The sequence below is a fragment of the Oncorhynchus tshawytscha genome, linkage group LG01, assembly GCF_018296145.1.
Source record: "Oncorhynchus tshawytscha isolate Ot180627B linkage group LG01, Otsh_v2.0, whole genome shotgun sequence".
In the NCBI taxonomy this organism is placed as follows: domain Eukaryota; kingdom Metazoa; phylum Chordata; class Actinopteri; order Salmoniformes; family Salmonidae; genus Oncorhynchus; species Oncorhynchus tshawytscha.
The window spans coordinates 89269379-89289159 of NC_056429.1; the positions used below are offsets into that span (position 1 = coordinate 89269379).

Below are 19781 nucleotides of genomic sequence, written 5' to 3' on the forward strand. Positions count from 1 at the left end.
TACATAGTCAAAGCGGTCAGGTATTCTGCCACTGTGTACTCTCTGTTTAGGGCCAAATAGCATTCAAGTTTGCACTGTTTTTTTGTTAAATATTCTCCCTGCTCAACCAACCACTGGATTGAGGAATGGTGACAGGTCGGAAACCTATTTAGGTCAATGGTCGGAAGGCAGATATGTATAGTAATGGGTATATTTGACCATTTCATGTTTTGTGGTGATCAGATACGGACTCGGTGCACCATCTAGTTTAAAAATATATTTTTTTTATAACCTTTATTTAACTAGGCAAGTCAGTTAAGAACAAATTCCCCTATGGGACTCGCAATCACAGACGGATGTGCTACAGCCTGGATTTGAACCAGGGACTGTAGTGACACTTCTTGCACTGAGATGCAGTGTCTTAGACCTCTCCACCACTCAGGAGCTCAATAACATCATCATTGATCTCATTATCACCACAAGGTAATCAATACACATGACTAGACAGACAAGAGAGTTGAAATGAGAGAGCTGCATCATTGATCTCTCTGATTGTGGAATGCCCCCTCCCCTGCCCACTGGAAAGAGATATCTACCCACAATACACACTAACCAGATGTTTGTGAGATAAATGGCAGTGTCACCAATAAAAATAAACTACAGGCTTAACCCCCATTGCACCAACACCCACAGTAAGCAGCCCACAGTAAATGCAATACCTATATGTGAGAAACTATGGTTGTGTTGGCAAATGTGTCAACTAACAACTAGCAAAACTTTAACCTCAAGTCTACATCAAGAGTGCTTAACGGAGCTACGTGCTAAACATGTTGAAGCAGGCATTGCTTGTGTTATTGAGCATACTCTCTGGGGTTGACTTACACTGCAGCACAGGAAAATAAAGTTGAGCTGAAGCAATATATCTACAGTAGGGTGAGACTAAGTAGACTAAACAGGAAGTAGGAAGGTGATAACAAGGTAGACGTAAATACTGTCAATATTGTACATACTGAACAAACCCAACACACTCTGATCTCTATTCTGGACAGCCTAATTAAACTCAACACACTCTGATCTCTATTCTGGACAGCCTAATTTAGCCATAGTTTTACTGAGGCTGTACTGTTGTATCTAGATATACAGTATAGTGTACAGTTAGTTCTGGACCTACCTGAGCCAAGCTCCCCCGGACCCGGTACCCATGCTGGGGCTTTGCATAAAGATCCACCATGTTTATGTAATCCCAATGAGTAGAGCCATATAATCCTACAGCTGAATAGAGCACAGCTACGCTAGCTATCACAGGACTGAACTGACATGAGCTGAGGCAGGCGGGCAGGCACACACACCCTAACACACACATCCTCTCAGACCAGCTGTGTCTGCTGGTGACCAATGACAGTTAGAGATTCCTTGAAAAAAATAACTGCCTTTTCTGTTACAATGACAGGGGGAGGGGGTTCAGAGAGAGAAAGAAAGCTAAGATAGTGAAAAAAAACCTTGGTTTATCTTCTTTCCGAAATAAGAAGGAACTTTATCTCGTCCACTGTCCTCACAGCTCATGTGTTCACTGCTACAACTCTGGTTTGGGTTACATCTTCCCTTTGAACATCACGTCTGTCATCACCCTGAAAGTAACTACAACAATACTACTAAAGTATGGTTTTAAAATCAATGACAACAAATCTGAAATGTACACAGCAAAACACAATTGTGCACTGGAGAGAGGTGAAGGGGAAAACATCTCTGTAAAAGTACACAAGGATGAACCCAGATTATCTGAAGTTCTGCAGAGTTGGTGAGTGCTTGACTTGACACAGGAAAAGGTAGTGAAGGGACGAGATCCGACTGTTATATCTGCTGACTGTCTGATGCCTTTGAACCACCCCAACCAATAGTGTCATAATAACACCCCAACCAATAGTGTCATAATAACACCCCAACCAATAGTGTCATAATAACACCCCAACCAATAGTGTCATAATAACACCCCAACCAATAGTGTCATAATAACAAACCAACCAATAGTATCATAATAACACCCCAACCAAGTGTCATAATAACACCCCAACCAATAGTATCATAATAACACACCAACCAATAGTATCATAATAACACACCAACCAAGTGTCATAATAACACACCAACCAATAGTATCATAATAACACACCAACCAATAGTGTCATAATAACACCCCAACCAATAGTGTCATAATAACACCCCAACCAGTGTATCATAATAACTAGTGGTTAGTGCATTAACAAACCAACCAATAGTATCATAACCAACCAAAGTGTCATAATAACAAACCAACCAAAGTTCAAACCCCAACCAATAGCAGCTGACAATAGTACATAATAAAATCTAGCATCATAATCTGCCCAATAGTATTGATAAACAGACAGTTAACACCACCAATGTTAACACACCAACCAATAGCATCATAATAGGCCATCATTGAAAATAAGAATTTGTTCTTAACTGACTTGCCTAGTTAAATAAAGGTAAAAAAACAATAATAAAAAAAAAACAAGTGTCATAATAACACACCAACCAATAGCATCATAATAACACACCAACCAATAATGTCATAATAACACCCCAACCAATCGTGTCATAATAACACCCCAACCAATAGCATCATAATAACACACCAACCAATAGTGTCATAATAACACCCCAACCAATCGTGTCATAATAACACCCCAACCAATAGCATCATAATAACACACCAACCAATAGTGTCATAATAACACACCAACCAATAGCATCATAATAACACACCAACCAATAGCATCATAATAACACACCAACCAATAGCATCATAATAACACACCAACCAATAGCATCATGATAACACACCAACCAATAGCATCATAATAACACACCAACCAATTGTCATAATAACACACCAACCAAGTGTCTTAATAACACCCCAACCAATAGTATCATAATAACACACCAACCAATTGTCTTAATAACACCCCAACCAATAGTATCGTAATAACACCCCTGTATCTAGTATGCTTACCCCTATACATATCTACCTCTATCACTTTAGTATCCCTGCACATTGTAAATATGGTATTGAAACTGACCCCGTATGCTGACTTACTTTCTCATGTTCTTCTTATTTATTATTTCTCGTTATTTTTAGTATTACATTGTTATTGATTACTGAATTGTTGGGGTTAGAGCTTGCAAGAAAGGCATTTCCCTGTACTTGTGCATGTGACATTAAAAGTAGAAACCCCAACCAATAGTATCATCATACCACACCTTATGGAGAAACCACATGAATTTCACATGTGAACACGTGATCTCATGTGAAGCAATGTGATAACATAAAACTACACGCAACAACATGTGAGCACATCTGAGATCACGATCTCATGTTAAATTAATGTGAAATGGTGATCCAAAAATTCAACATACTGTATTAGAACACGTGACAACTTTTGAGCACATGTGAAAGCCCAGTCGTTAAATGTAATTAAAAATACTTTACGTTAAAAGACATGAATTCAATTGAAACAGTCATGTTTTGTCTAGTTCTCGGTTTATTCTGGTTTGTTTCAGGCAGAGATGTCCATAAGGACATTTTCAGGATGGTCTCAGAACTTTGTGTTATGGTTCCCTGGAGGTGTTTTCAAGTTGTTGTGAAAATACGGTAAATCTATAACTAGTTACTGTATTTTTAAAGTTGTTAATGTTAAAGTACTGTATGTGACTGTATTCTGATTACTGAGGGCTCAACCTCACTCAGGATTTAAACTCGCAACCTCTTGGCTGCTAGCTACCTGAAGTTCCAACTGAGCCACTTGTCTACGGACATAATGGAGAATGGCTATACATTTATTGCCACCATTTTTTTTTGCATTTTGCAGTAAAAATAAATATACAACAACCTGAAGGTGTTATTTCTATAAAATGACAGTATCAAATCAAATGCTGCTGTATTCTGATTTAACTTACTGTAAAATCTTGTATAATTCTGTACTGTATACTGGTTGGGGCTCATTAGCATATTTTGGGTTGTGATCTAATACAGTGCCTTCAGAAAATCTTCATATCCCTTGACTTATTCCACATTGTTTTATTAGAGCCTGAATTCAAAACTTATTAAATATATTTATTTTTCTCACCCATTTAATGATTTTAAATTATGTTCAATTTGAGTGTCATTATTTCTATATAGCCTACAATTTCTCCTTCTGAACTTCTAATGCGAGTGAGACTGGTATGTCTTTGTGACGATGACCATACGAGCAGCTGCTCACCGATTTGACAGGTCTAATGCAGTGTCATGAGCTAGCCCTTTCAGTGAATCAACCCCCCTCTCCTGTTAGGGGGCAGTTTTATGACTTTACAACCACGTCGTCGTAAATTCCTTGCAGAGACTCTTGTCTCCCTGACAATGCAGTATGGAAGAGAAAGGGTCAAAGAAACAAAGGAACTCTCCCGCCAAATTCTACTAAATCCCAGAATTTTAGAATTGAACAATATTCCTATTTTGGAGAATGTGTAAACGGTCGGTGAAGAAGCCAGCTAACGACCCGGTCCATTTTGTTTCATGTTTGTGAAAAACAATACAGCCACATTACCCAGAAAGCTGAGTCACTGGCTTACTGGTGCTCTTCCATGCGTCACTTGAGTGGGTTGAGTCACTGACGTGGTCTTACTGTCTGGGTTGGCGCCCCCCTATGGGTTGTGCCTTAGCGGAGATCTTTGTGGGCTATACTCTGCCTTTTTTTTTTACCTTTATTTTACTAGGCAAGTCAGTTAAGAACAAATTCTTATTTTCAATGACGGCCTAGGAACAGTGGGTTAACTGCCTGTTCAGGGGCAGAACAACAGATTTGTACCTTGTCAGCTCAGGGATTCGAACCTGCAACCTTTCGGTTACTAGTCCAACGCTCTAACCACTGTCTCAGGATGGTAAGTTGGTGGTTGAAGATATCCCTCTAGTGGTGTGGGGGCTGTGCTTTGGCAACGTGGGTGGGGTTATATCCTGCCTGTTTGGCCCTGTCCGGGGGTATCATCGGATGGGGCCACAGTGTCTCCTGTCCCCTCCTGTCTCAGCCTCCAGTATTTATGCTGCAGTAGTTTATGTGTTGGGGGGCTAGGGTCAGTGTTTTATATCTGGAGTATTTCTCCTGTCTTATTTGGTGTCCTGTGTGAATCTAAGTATATATATTTCCACTCACTCACTCACTCACTCCTGCTCCAATTTCAACTGTTTTGCCTGCAGCTATGGAACCCTGACCTGTTCATTGTGATTATTATTAGACCATGCTGGTCATTTATGAACATTTGTCCATCTTCTGTTATAATTTCCACCTGGCACAGCCAGAAGAGGACTGGCCACCCCTCATAGCCTGGCTCCTCTAGGTTTCTTCCTAGGTTTTGGCCTTTCTAGGGAGATTTCCTCACCACCATGCTTCTACACCTGCATTGCTTGCTGTTTGGGGTTTTAGGCTGGGTTTCTGTACAGCACTTTGATATATCAGCTGATGTAAGAAAGGCTATATAAATACATTTGATTACCCTAACTCTGTTTATACAGGTTCCTCAGTTATGAGGCTTGCATCTAATTATTGTATAAAATGAATGAGTAAAGCTTAAACTATTTGCGAAATTATGTAAAGTGATGTTAACCTTTAAAATGACAGAATTAGCCTTCCATGTAAATTCTAACTAAGTCAGTAGCCACGCCCAGGTAAATAGACATTGGTTGGAATTATTAACAGACCTCCTTTCCACTCTTGAATAAAAGCCTCCGTGACAAAAAGTCACCTCAGTTCCAAATACAGTGAGGGATTAAAAAGGGCAAATTATAATTTCAACCGTATCAGGCCAAAAAATGCTCCATACGTGAAATGGTATGAACTCTGAACTATTGATCACCTAGAGAAGAAGTGCATATATCAGACTGCAGCTGAACAATCTGCAGCTGTGCAAATCTGTGCAAAGCCAGCTTCACGTAAATACAATGCATTACTTTTCCGAATGAGCGATCGTTAGTGGCATATGTATTTATGTGAGAATAGCTTCCCAGGCCTGATAGAGACCCATGTTCCTTAGTCTTACTTCCAAAAACCCTTTCTCCTCTCTCTGAATCTACCATGTTATTTTTAATTTAACTTTTATTTAACTAGGCAAGTCAGTTAAGAACTAATTATTTTTACAATGACAGCCTAGGAACAGTGGGTTAACTGCCTTGTTCAGGGGCAGAGTGACGGATTTTTACCTTGTCAGCTCGGGGATTCGATCCAGAATTTTACGATGTTCAGATGAGACTGATATCAGGTAAAGAATCATTAATGACTGATTGACTGCTATTGATATAAAAGATCTTCAGATCTTTAAGAGTGGATTTGCGAGATAGCTGCTCTATATAAATGAATGCTTCCATGGTGGCCCAGGTTAATGTTTTAATTGTTGCATGGTTTAATTCAATCAGGCAATCAATTAAACATTATGTAATTAATTTGAAACTAGCATGTCATCTCATTAAAGAAACAAGACAGCAGTTACACCTCCGACATCTCCAAAACACCAGATAGACCGCTGCGCCACTTAGGAGCCTAAGGTACTGTATCTCAGTGCTAAAGGTGTCACCAGACCCTGGTTCGATTCCAGGCTGTATCCCAACCGGCTGTGATTGGGGGTCCCATAGGGCGACGCACAATTGGCCCAGCGTTGTCCGGGTTTGGCCGGGGTAGGCCGTCACTGTAAATAAGAATTTGTTCTTAACTGACTTGACTGGTTAAATAAAGGTTAAATAAAAAATGCAGGTTTCTGCAATCACTTGTTTGATTGAATTTAGGCCTTGATGTCAAGTTTCCCTGAGCACTGCTACTTTTTCGTTGGTGTTGTCAGATAATCGCACAATCATCGAGTTGATTCCGGAAAACTTTTAGCATAGTACAGAAATGTATTGGTTACATTCCAAGTGTGCTAACCAATGTTGAGGTCAATTCCATTTTACTCTCAGTCAATTCAGAAAGTGAACCAAACTCCAATTCCTAATTTTACAGCTTTGAAAATATTTCAAATGAGAATTTCTTTGTATTTCCAGAATACAGTTCATTGTGCAACAGTATATTTCCTGTAAAAACACAGTTCAGCTGTATAAATTAAACTATTAGCCATTTCTGTTCATTTTGGAACACTTCACACGTCAAAACATGTGTTTTTGGAAAACTTCATATATGACATGTGAAATATTAAATGTGAAAACGTGCTTTTCAAACACACATATTTATTTTAGCTTTATTTAACTAGGCAAGTCAGTTAAGAACAAATTATTATTTTCAATGATTGCCTAGGAACAGTGGGTTAACTGCCTTGTTCAGGGGAAGAACGACAGATTTTTACCTTGTCAGCTTGGTCCAATCTTGCAACCTTTTGGTTAATGGTCCAACACTAACAACTAGGCTACCTGCCACCCCACATATGGCATTTCATATGTGAAAACATGTTTTTTTTTCAACACTACACATGTAACATTTCACATGTGAACACTTCACATGTGAAAAGGTGTGTTTTTTAAATTTCATGTGATCACGTTTTCACATGTGCTATTTCATGTGTTATTGATGTTCAGCTAAAATATGACCCCACCTGGGATTTGAACTCACAACCTCTGAATTTGAGGTACACTGACCTTTGTGCTGCACCACAAAGTCTGTAGCATTCTCAGACACATTCATTATCTATACTACATCTTTGCACTTAGCAAAAAGGTGCCATCTGTACTGTTATTTTAGTTATCATTCATTCTGACTATTCATTGATTTCATTTACTTATTTCAGCAATTGAAGAGTTTCTGTATAGTTGGTGGGTCATATTATTCTGTTTAATTGATACTCCTGAATCCCTATGATAAATATAATAATTTTCACATTTAAGTCCATAGTGTAGGAATACAGGTGAAATCAGTCAGTCATTGATACAGACATGGTGGCATAGCAAGAAGATAGGAATGCCGTGAACCAAGAGGTTGTGCGTCCAAATCCCAGGTAATGACATTTTGAATAATAATTACTGTATAAATAAACATACACAATGTAGTCGTGCGTCAAATATGTAAGATGAAAACCCTGTGTTAAAAGCACTGTGTGTGCATCATAACGACTCACACATGTGAAAGGTTTTGGGATCACGTGAAAATCCTCCTGTGAAAAAACATCACACAAAGTGTTTCACATGTGAAATGTCACGTGTTTCAAAAAAACACATGGTTTCACGATAAAAATATATATATTTCACCTTTATTTAATAAGGTAGGCTAGTTGAGAACAAGTTCTCATTTGCAACTGCGACCTGGCCAAGATAAAGCGTAGCAATTCGACACATGGAATAAACAAAACATACAGTCAATAATACAGTAGAACAAAAGAAAACAAAAAGTCTGTATACAGTGAGTGCAAATGAGGTAAGTTAATGAAATGAATAGGCCATGGTGGCGAAGTAATTACAATATAGCAATTAAACACTGGAATGGTAGATCGGCAGAAGATGAATGTGCAGTTAGAGATACTGGGGTGCAAAGAAGCAAAATAAATAAATAAATAAATACCAGTATGGGGATGAGGTAGGTAGATAGATGGGCTGTTTACAGATGGGCTATGTACAGGTGCAGTGATCTGTAAGCTGCTCTGACAGCTGGTGCTTAAAGCTAGTGAGGGAGATGTGAGTCTCCAGCTTCAGAGATTTTTGCAATTCGTGCCAGTCATGGGCAAAAGAGAACTGGAAGGAAAGATGACCAAAGGATGAATTGGCTTTGGGGGTGACCAGTGATATACGCCTGCTGGAGCGCGTGCTACGAGTGGGTGCTGCGATGGTGACCAGTGAGCTGAGATAAGGCGGGGCTTTACCTAGCTGAGACTTGTAGATAACCTGTAGCCAGTGGGTTTGGCGACGGGTATGAAGCAAGGGCCAACCAACGAGAGCGTACAGGTCGCAATGGTGGGTAGTGTATGGGGCTTTGGTGACAAAACGGATGACACTGTGATAGACTGCGTCCAGTTTGTTGAGTAGAGTGTTGGAGGCTATTTTATAGATGACATCACCGAAGTCGAGGATCGGTAGGATGGTCAGTTTTACGAGGGTATGTTTGGAAGCATGAGTGAAGGATGCTTTGTTGCGAAATAGGAAGCCGATTCTAGATTTAATTTTGGATTGGAGATGCTTGATGTGAGTCTGGAAGGAGAGTTTACAGTCTAACCAGACACCCAGGTATTTGTAGTTGTCCACGTATTCTAAGTCAGAGCCGTCCAGAGTAGTGATGCTGGACAGGCGAGCAGGTGCGGGCAGTGATCGATTGAATAGCATGCATTTAGTTTTACTTGCGTTTAAGAGCAGTTGGAGGCCACGGAAGGAGAGTTGTATGGCATTGAAGCTCGTCTGGAGGTTAGTTAACACAGTGTCCAAGGAGGGGCCAGAAGTATACAGAATGGTGTCGTATGCGTAGAGGTGGATCAGAGAATCACCAGCAGCAAGAGCAACATCATTGATGTATACAGAAAAGAGAGTCGGCCCGAGAATTGAACCCTGTGGCACACCCATAGAGACTGTCAGAGGTCCGGAAAACAGGCCCTCCGATTTGACACACTGAACTCTGTCAGAGAAGTAATTGGTAAACCAGGCGAGGCAATCATTTGAGAAACCAAGCAGCTGTCGAGTCAGCCAATAAGAATGTTGTGATTGACAGAGTCGAAAGCCTTGGCCAGTTCGATGAATACGGCTGCACAGTAATGTCTCTTATCGATGGCGGTGATGATGTTGTTTAGAACCTTGAGCGTGGCTGAGGTGCACCCATGACCAGCTTTGAAACCAGATTGCATAGTGGAGAAGGTACGGTGGGATTCGTAATGGTCAGTAATCTGTTTGTTAACTTGGCTTTCGAAGACCTTAGAAAGACAGGGTAGGATAGATATAGGTCTGTAGCAGTTTGGGTCTAGAGTGTCTCCCCCTTTGAAGAGGGGGATTACCGCGGCAGCTTTCCAATCTTTGGGAATCTCAGATGATATGAAAGAGAGGTTGAACAGGCTAGTAATAGGGGTTGCAACAATTTCAGCAGATCATTTTTAGAAAGAGAGGGTCCAGATTGTCTAGCCCGGCTGATTTGTATGGGTCCAGATTTTGCAACTCTTTCAGAACATCAGCTATCTGGATTTGGGTAAAGGAGAAATGGTGGGGGCTTTGGCGGGTTGCTGTGGAGGGTGCCGGGCAGTTGACCGTGGTAGGGGTAGCCATGTGGAAAGCATGGCCAGCCGTCGATAAATGCTTAACTTTTTTGAGTTAGTACTACAGGATGCACATTTCTGTTTGAAAAAGCTTGCCTTAGCTTTTCTAACTGCCTGTGTATATTTGTTCCTAACTTCCCTGAAAAGTTGCATATCACGGGGGCTATACGATGCTAATGCAGAACGCCACAGGATATTTTTGTGCTGGTCAAGGGCAGACAGGTCTGGAGTGAACCAAGGACTGTTTCTATTCCTAGTTCTACATTTTTTGAGAGGGGCATGCTTATTTAAGATGATGAGGAAGGCACTTTTAAAGAATAGCCAGGCATCATCTACTGACGGGATGAGGTCAATGTCATTCCAGGATACCACGGCCAGGTCGATTAGAAAGGCCTGCTCGCAGAAGTGTTTCAGGGAGCGTTTGACAGTGATGAGGGGTGGTCGTTTGGTCGCAGCCCCATTACGGATGCAGGCAATGAGGCAGTGATCGCTGAGATCTTGATTGAAAACAGCAGAGGTGTATTTGGAGGGCGAATTAGTTAGGATGACATGAGGGTGCCCTTGTTTACTGATTTGGGGTTGTACCTGGTAGGTTCATTGATAATTTGTGTGAGATTGAGGGCATCAAACTTAGTTTGTAGGATGGCCGGGGTGTTAATAAGCATGTCCCAGTTTAGGTCAACCTAGTAGCACGAGCTCAGAAGATAGATGGGGGGCAATCAATTCACATAGGGTATCGAGGGCACAGCTGGGGGCAGAGGGAGGTCTATAGCAAGTGGCAACATTGAGAGACTTGTTTCTGGAAAGGTGAATTTTTATAAGTAGAAGCTCAAATTGTTTGGGTACAGACTTAGATAGTAATACAGAACTTTGAAGGCAATCTTTGCAGTAGATTGCAACACCGCCCCCTTTGGGAGTTCTATCTTGGCGGAAAACGTTATAGTTAGCAATGGAGATTTCAGGGTTTTTGTTGGTTTTCCTAAGCCAGGATTCAGACACGGCTAAGACATCTGGGTTAGCAGAGTGTGCTAAAGAAGTGAGTAAAACAAACTTAGGGAGTAGGCTTGTAATGTTAACATGCATGAAACCAAGGCTTTTACGTTTACAGAAGTCAACAAATGAGAGCACCTGGGTGGTGGGAGTGGAGCTAGGCACTGCAGGACCTGGATTAACCTCCACATCACCAGAAGAACAGAGGAGAAGTAGGATAACTTAGATAGTAATACAGAACTTTGCTTTACACCTGCATTGCTTGCTGTTTGGGGTTTTAGGCTGGGTTTCTGTACAGCACTTTGAGATATCAGCTGATGTACGAAGGGCTATATAAATAAATTTGATTTGATTTGATTTGATAAGGGTACGGCTAAAGACTACACGAACTGGCCGTCTAGCACATTCAGAACAGAGAGTAAAAGGAGCAGGTTTCTAGGCACGATAGCATAGATTCAAGGCATAGTGTACAGACAAAGGTAAGTTAGGATGTGAGTACATTGGAGGTAAACCTAGGCATTGAGTAATGAAGAGAGAGATATAGTCTCTAGAGATATTTAAACCAGGTGATGTCATCGCATATGTAGGAGGTGGAACAACATGGTTGGTTAAGGCATATTGAGCAGGGCTAGAGGCTCTACAGTGAAATAAGACAGTAATCACTAACCAGGACAGTAATGGACGAGGCATATTGATATTAGAGAGAGGCATGCGTAGCCAAGTGAACATATGGGTCCAGTGAGTGGTTGGGCTGGCTGGGGACACGGCGATTCAGACAGTTAGCAGGCCGATGCTAACAAGCTAACAGTTAGTAGGCCGGGAGTAAAGCAAGCTAGCAGCTAGTAGCTAGCAGTTAGCAGGCCGGGTTAGCAAGCAAGCAGTTAGCATGGGCTAGCATGGGCTAGCAGTTACAGACCAGGCAGGTAAGCTAGCAGTTAGCAGGCCAGGGCCGGCAGCTAGCAGTTAGTAGACCAGGGCAAGCTAGCAGTTAGCAGGCCGGGTTAGCAAGCAGTTAGCATACCGGGTTAGCAAGCAAGCAGTTAGCAATGGCTAGCAGTTAGCAGACCGGGCAGGCAAGCTAGCATTTAGCAGACCGGGTAAGCAAGCAAGCAGATAGCAGGGGCTAGAAAGTTAGCCTTTGGGGGATGTCGCGATGGGGGTAAGTCTGTTTTTGCCTCTACGTGCGGTGACGTCGATAGACCAGTCGTGGAATTAGTAGGGTTCCAAGTAGCTCTAGCAGGCCTAGCTGGTTAGCATAATAGCCCTTCAGCGGGTGTCGCGCCTGAGGGGCCTGTTGGAATCCTCGGGCAGATTATGTCGGTATTCAAGTCGTAGGGGATCTGCGGGGTTCCATGCCCCGTACCGGCTGTAGAAGGGGTCCGGATATTGTAGCCCAGGAGTATACTTCAGTGGTAGCACAGGAGCCCTGTCCGGGCTAGCTTCAAGCTAATTGGTGCTTGCTCTGGGATGGAAACGCTAGCCAGGAGTAGTCATCCGCGATTGCGGTTAGCTAGTTGTGTAGATCCAGATGAAAATGTTCAGTTTGCGGTAGGAATCCGGGGATAAAAATAACAGGTCCGTTATGCTCTGGTTAGAGTCACGTTGTTCGAACTGATGAGAGCTTTCCGAGCTGAAGGTTAGCTGATGACCACTGGCAATGGTTTGCTGACTGATAGCTGGTAGTTAGCTGGCTAGCTTCAGTTGAGGGATTCCAGATCTGAAGTAAATATAAATACTTTAGGAAAAAAAAAGCAGATCCACGCCCCATTGGGTGAGGCGGGTTGCAGGAGAATATTTAGATGTTGAGGTTTAGCAAAATATTTTCAAGGATATGCGACAAAAAAAGATGTAAAACGGTATATACAAGGGACACGACAGGACAAAGACGTCTGACTGCTACGCCATCTTGGATCAGAAAATGTGAAATCATGTGATTTTTCCCATAATTGTATTTATTTTATCTTTATTTAACTAGGCAAGTCAGTTAAGAACAAATTCTTATTTTCAATGACGGCCTAGGAACAGTGGGTTAACTGCCTGTTCAGGGGCAGAATGACAGATTTGTACCTTGTCAGCTCGGGGGTTTGAACTTGCAACCTTCCAGTTACTAGTCCAACTCTCTAACCACTAGGCTACCCTGCCGCCCCGATAAGGGACCACAACCAATAGTATCATAATACCACCCCAACCAATAGTATCATAATAACACCAACCAATAGTATCACAATAACTCCCAACACCCCTACCAATATTATAATAATAATACCCCAACCAATAGTATTTCAAATTAGTGTTTCAAATTAAAATATCAACCCTTATAATGAATAATGTTGACTAAAAGAGGGACAGCGAAGTACTGCGGAAAAGGAAACATCGTTGTGATGTTGAATTAGCTCCTGAAGAAGGAGATGGTTGAAGAGGAAACATCGTTGTGATGTTGAACTAGCTCCTGAAGAAGGAGATGGTTGAAGAGGAAACATCGTTGTGATGTTGAACTAGCTCCTGAAGAAGGAGATGGTTGAAGAGGAAACATCGTTGTGATGTTGAACTAGCTCCTGAAGAAGGAGATGGTTGAAGAGGAAACATCGTTGTGATGTTGAACTAGCTCCTGAAGAAGGAGATGGTTGAAGAGGAAACATCATTGTGATGTTGAACTAGCTCCTGAAGAAGGAGATGGTTGAAGAGGAAACGTCGTTGTGATGTTGAACTAGCTCCTGAAGAAGGAGATGGTTGAAGAGGAAACATTGTTGTGATGTTGAACTAGCTCCTGAAGAAGGAGATGGTTGAAGAGGAAACATCGTTGTGATGTTGAACTAGCTCTTGAAGAAGGAGATGGTTGAAGAGGAAACATCGTTGTGATGTTGAACTAGCTCCTGAAGAAGGAGATGGTAGCCATATTTTGTATAGCCTCCAATTGCCCTAAAGGAGAATAATCAGAACTTTCTCTTATAGCCTTGAGCAATGCTACAAAGCAGCAATCTGCCTAATTACTTCACTGCATTGGCAATCATCCAATAAAACAATGGAGGAGCAAATTGGGGCCCAAAATCAGGCCACAAAAACACAGTCGGCCTATTAATGGAGTCTGATTCCTACCCGTTACATCACTCCTCATGGCCCAGAATCCTGGATTACCCCAGAGATGGCAGTTATGGCTCCATTTACAATCGACATACAGCACAGCAGCCGTATCACTTCCGTACCCATCTCCTCACTTCACTTTAACTCAGGCCAGGCTGATTGACGCTTTATTGACATGTCTCTTCTGACTGCCCCGAGGCAGAGAACCTGCTCGCATATGAAGCAGGAGAACATAGAGTTTCGAGAACATAGAAATTCTAGAACATAGATGGAACACAGAGATGTATACATTCTACATGTATGGATAGAGAGAAAAAAGAGAAGATATGGTAATCTCTGAACATACTGCAGTGTCTCCAACATAACATACCGAAACTGACTTAGGTGTTGGGTAACAACTGCTGTCCAAGAATGCCTACGGTACTGTACACACCCTTACGGAAAAAACATACATTTCACATGTGAAGTGTTCCAAAAATCCATGTTTTCATGTGAACTTATGTGAAATTAATGGGATAACATTAAAGCAACCCGTGATAAAATGACACTACAAGTGAAACCGTGATCACATGTGAAGTGTTCCGAAAACACATTTCACATGTGAACTAACATGGTTTTTCTGTAAGGGCAGTAAAGCCGCTTAGTTAAAATGCATATTTACAGATATGTAGATCTCAAGAGCTTTGATAGCGAAGTCCCAAGCAGTTAACCCTATCATAACAAACATAGAGTACATAAAAAAGAACCATGCATCAAGATCAAATTAAAGACATTCCCGGATCTAATATGATTCTATGACTAAGAAGACAAGATACTTTAGACCAGTGGTTCCAAAACTTTTTATAGTCCCGTACCCCTTCAAACATTCAACCTCCAGCTGCGTACCCCCTCCAGCACCAGGGTCAGCACACTTTCAAATGTTTTTTGCCATCATTGTAAGACTGCCACACACACACACACTATACATGTATTAAACATAAGAATGAGTGTAAGTTTTTGTCACATCCCGACACGTGGGAAGTGACAAAGAGCTCTTATAGGACCAGGGCACAAATAATAATATAATAATAATCAATTATTTTTCTCTTTCTTTAACCATCTTACATATAAAACCTTATTTAAATAACTCACCACAAGTTAATGAGAAGGATGCACCGTAACTCTGCAATGTTGGGTTGTATTGGAGAGAGTCTCCGTCTTAAATCATTCTCCACACACAGTCTGTGCCTGTATTTACTTTTCATGCTAGTGAGGGCTGAGAGTCCACTCTCACATACTGTAGGTACGTGGTTGCAAAAGGCATCAGTGTCTTAACAGCGCGATTTGCCAAGGCAGGATACTCTGAAAATGTGAAGAAGAAAAAAAGTTCAAAAACTTAATATTATGATATTTTTTTTTTAATGTGAATCACATTTTTATTTTGGGTACCCCCGACAGCATTACACGTATCCCAGTTTGGGAATACCAGCTTTAGACAATGGTTGCGTTCCCCTGCTCAGATGTTGCATGCATCAACCAAAGATTGCATGCATCAACCAATGGTTGCGTGCCATGTCATCGACTGACAGATTGCTATAACATATGTGGTTAGCTGATAAATAAAATACCTACCCAGGCATTGTAAGATCTGGCAGGCAATCAGCAGCACCTAGGCAGAGGAACGTGGCCAAAGGCTGCATTTAGACAGGCAGGCCAAATCTGATATTTTTTCCCCATGAATTAGACTTTTGACCAATCACATCAGATATTTTTCAGAGCTGGTCTGAATTAGTGAAAAAAAGATCAGAATTGGGCTGCCTGTGTAAACACAGCCATGAAATAGTCTCATTACAGCTGAGGAGCGGTCATTGGGAGCCTCTAGAGGTGATTTGCACAACAAGCACAGAGAAAAATGCTGAATTTCCATTTCTCTCTCAAATGGTGTGTGTACGTTTACTAAATCAAATCAAACATTATTTGTCACATGGGCAGAATACAACAAGTGTAGACCTTACCGTGAAATGCTTACTTACAAGCCCTTAACTAACAATGCAGTTCAAGAAGAGTGAAACAAATATTTACCAAATTAACTAAAGTAAAAAAATCATCAAAAGTAACACAATAAAATAGCGAGGCTATATACAGGGGGTACAGGCACAGAGACAATGTGCGGGGGCACAGGCCAGCCGAGGCAATCCGTACATGTAGGTAGGGGTGAAGTGACTATGCATAGATAATAAACAGTGAGCAGCAGCAGTGTACAAACAAAAGGAGGGGGGATGGGGGGGGACTGTTCAGCAGTCTTATGGCTTGGGGGTAGAAGCTGCTAAGGAGCCTTTCGGTCCTTGGCAGTTACAATTTACCAGTACTAATGCAAATAACCTAGTGATCTGGTGAAGTATGCATGAACATGATGATATCAACAAGATCACAACCGTTTTTTACATTCATATTTTGTTTATAACAATAGTTAAATTCCTTATGGTTCATTTGATCATGTAAGAAGACCATTCCTACATTCATTTTCATGTAAATTGAGTCCATTTAACTAGGGTAGTCCACTCCACTCGATAGTCTAACCATCACTATTTTCCACAGAGTCTTGGGATCATGACATCCGGTGTTACCCTAAATGTTGGATTAATCTAAATGTATTCACCCATCTTTACTCTCAAATAACCTCCCAATGATTTCAGTAAGAACCCACTGGGCACACACTGGTTGAATGAATGTTGGTTGAATCAAAGAGGAAAAGACATTGAATTGACATCTGTGCCCAGTGAGAAGCCAAGCCTAGCATGTGTCCCAAATTACTGTCTATTATCTATATAGTGCACTACTTTTGAACAGGGCCATAGGGAATGACCCATAGGCCTCTGGTAAAAAGTATTAAGTGCACCATACAAATAAGATGCACCATATAGGGAATCGGGAGTCATTTGGGCCAGTGTTGCTGTTTAGGAGGAGAAAAAAACAGACAGTGTTCAGTCTTCTTTTCTGTCAGAGAGCAGGATCAGATAGATAGGTCTCTCTCTCACACATAATCTGTTGGAGCAGTTTCCTGGCATTTGATTTTGGCAGGCAGAGGTCAATATTCAATCAAAACTTTGAACTCTGGTCAAATAAATGCATTCTTTTTGCCAGTAAATTTAATTAGAAACAGAAAAAGCTTTTTTTTAACCTGGTTCATTCCAAAGCTGACATATTTTGCATACCGTACCCTAATTAATGTTAAATGTTATACAATGACACAAAGTACCAGTAAAGTACCACCTACTCATTCCAGGGTTTTTATTTTTTGTATTTTCTACATTGTAGAAAAATAGTGAAGACATCAAAACTATGAAAAAACACCTAAGGAATCATGTAGCAACTGAAAAAAAACTGTTAAGCAAATTCTTGAAAGTAGCCACCCTTTACCTTGATGACAGCTTTGCACACTCTTTGCATTCTCTCAACCAGCTTCATGGGTCACCTGGAATGCATTTCAATTAACAGGTGTGCCTTGTTAAAAGTTAATTAATGCATTTGAGCCAATCAGTTGTGTTGTGACACGGTAGGGGTGGTATACAGAAGATAGCCCTATTTGGTAAAAGACCAAGTCCATATTATGGCAAGAACAGCTCAAATAAGCAAAGAGAAACAACAGTCCATCATTACTTTAAGACATGAAGGTCAGTCAATCCGGAACATTTCAAGAACTTTGAAAGTTTCTTCAAGTGCAGTCGCAAAACCCATCAAGCACTGTGATGAAACTGGCTCTCGACACAGGAAAGGTAGACCCAGAGACGCCTCTGCTGCAGAGGATTTGTTCATTTGAGTTACCAGCCTCAACATTTGCAGCCCAAATAAATTCTTCACAGAGGTCAAGTAACAGACACATCTCAACATCAACTCGTCAGTGGAGACTGAATCAGGCCTTCATGGTCAAATTGCTGCAAAGAAAGCACTACTAAAGAACACCAATAAGAAGAACAGACATGCTTGGGCCAAAAATCACAAGCAATGGACATTCGACTGGTGGAAATCTGTCTTTTGGTCAGATGAGTCCAAATTTGAGATTTTGGTTCCAACTGCCATGTCTTTGAGAGATATAGATTAGGTGAACGGATGATCTCTGCATGTGTGGTTCCCACCATGAAGCATGGAGGAGGAGGTGTGATGGTGCTTTTCTGGTTACAGTACCAGTGATTCATTTAGAATTCAAGGCATACTTAACCAGCATGGCTACCACAGCATTCTGCAGCAATACGCCATCCTATCTGGTTTGCGCTTAGTGGGACTACCATTTGTTTTTCAAACCCAACACACTCCTGCAAGACTGTTGGAAAAGCATTCCAGGTGAAGCTGGTTGAGAGAATGCCAAGAGTGTGCAAAGCTGTGATCAAGGCAAAGGGTGACTACTTTGAAGAATCTAATTTGTTTAACACTTTTTTGGTTACTACATGATTCCACATGTGTTATTTCGTAGTTTTTGATGTCTCCACTATTATTTTATAATGTAGAAAACATTTTTTTTTGTTAAACCCTTGAGTGAGTAAGTGTCCAGACTTTTGACTGGTACTGTAGATGTTTATTTATTGTATACTTTTTTTCAAGAAATCATAGAGTAATTTGACAAAACTTTTTACAAGCTTTCAAATGATATCAAACTCAACCGTTGATCTTTTCCAGTGATGAAGATATGGATGTTTCATGATAGGCTGGGATATGTAAAATGGGTCAACTTTGAGAACCTCTATCTCCTGAATGTTTTGGCATTCAGGTCTAAAAAGTCACTTTCTGACCACTTCTACCATGGGCAAACACGTATGGAAGGTTTTGTTCAAATCAAAAAAGGGGTGCTGTCAGAAAGGGATTGAAATCAAGGTCCAAATGGCACCCTAGTCCCTACATTTCTTATTGCACAGCGTAAGTGAAGGCTACAGTTACAAGACATGTAAAGGTGATGGGCATTTCCATCGAATAGGAGCATATCAAATTGGTGTCATATGAAAGCTAAGAGTCTATCTTTTTGGGAAATGAAGGCATAGAAGGCACCATTTCCAAAGAAAAAAAATTGCCTCTGAAAGCAACGTCAGCACAGTGACTAGAACACATCCGAGTACCGTGAGTAGAGCACAGTGAGTAGAGCAGTGCGTAAAGCACAGTAGTGTACTATACAGTGAGTAGAGCACCGTAGAGTAGAGCACAGTGAGTAGAACACAGTACTGCACAATCTAATAGTACAGTACAGTGAAGGTAGAATACATTGTACTGTACTCTGCTGTGATGTCATTCTCCTCATGTTTCACAAGTTTGGACATTCATATCCATAGTTATGCATTTCTGTGTGGTACAGATTAAGGACCCATGATTTAATTCTGTTACCGTATTTCCATTATCGGATGTACAGTTGAAGTCGGAAGTTTACATACACCTTAGCCAAATACATTTAAATTCAGTTCTTCACAATTCCTGACATTTAATCATAGTAAAAGGTCCCTGTCTTAGGTCAG

The 19781-nt window shown here is 41.1% G+C and overlaps 1 protein-coding gene across 5 annotated transcripts in view; it reads right to left on the bottom strand.

The window, feature by feature from the left end:
• LOC112261406 (rho GTPase-activating protein 15-like) overlaps window positions 1-19781 on the bottom strand; it is a 49613-nt gene that overhangs the window by 19840 nt on the left and 9992 nt on the right. Inside the window, exon 1 of one of the 5 annotated variants that reach the window (XM_042327154.1) lies at window positions 1151-1316. The exons of the other annotated variants lie outside the window; for them this stretch is intronic. Within the exon in view, the coding sequence (XP_042183088.1) occupies window positions 1151-1210 (60 nt within the window). The 5' untranslated portion in view covers window positions 1211-1316. Of the gene's footprint in view, window positions 1-1150; window positions 1317-19781 lie in introns of those variants that run through there. 5 annotated transcript variants of the gene reach the window in all.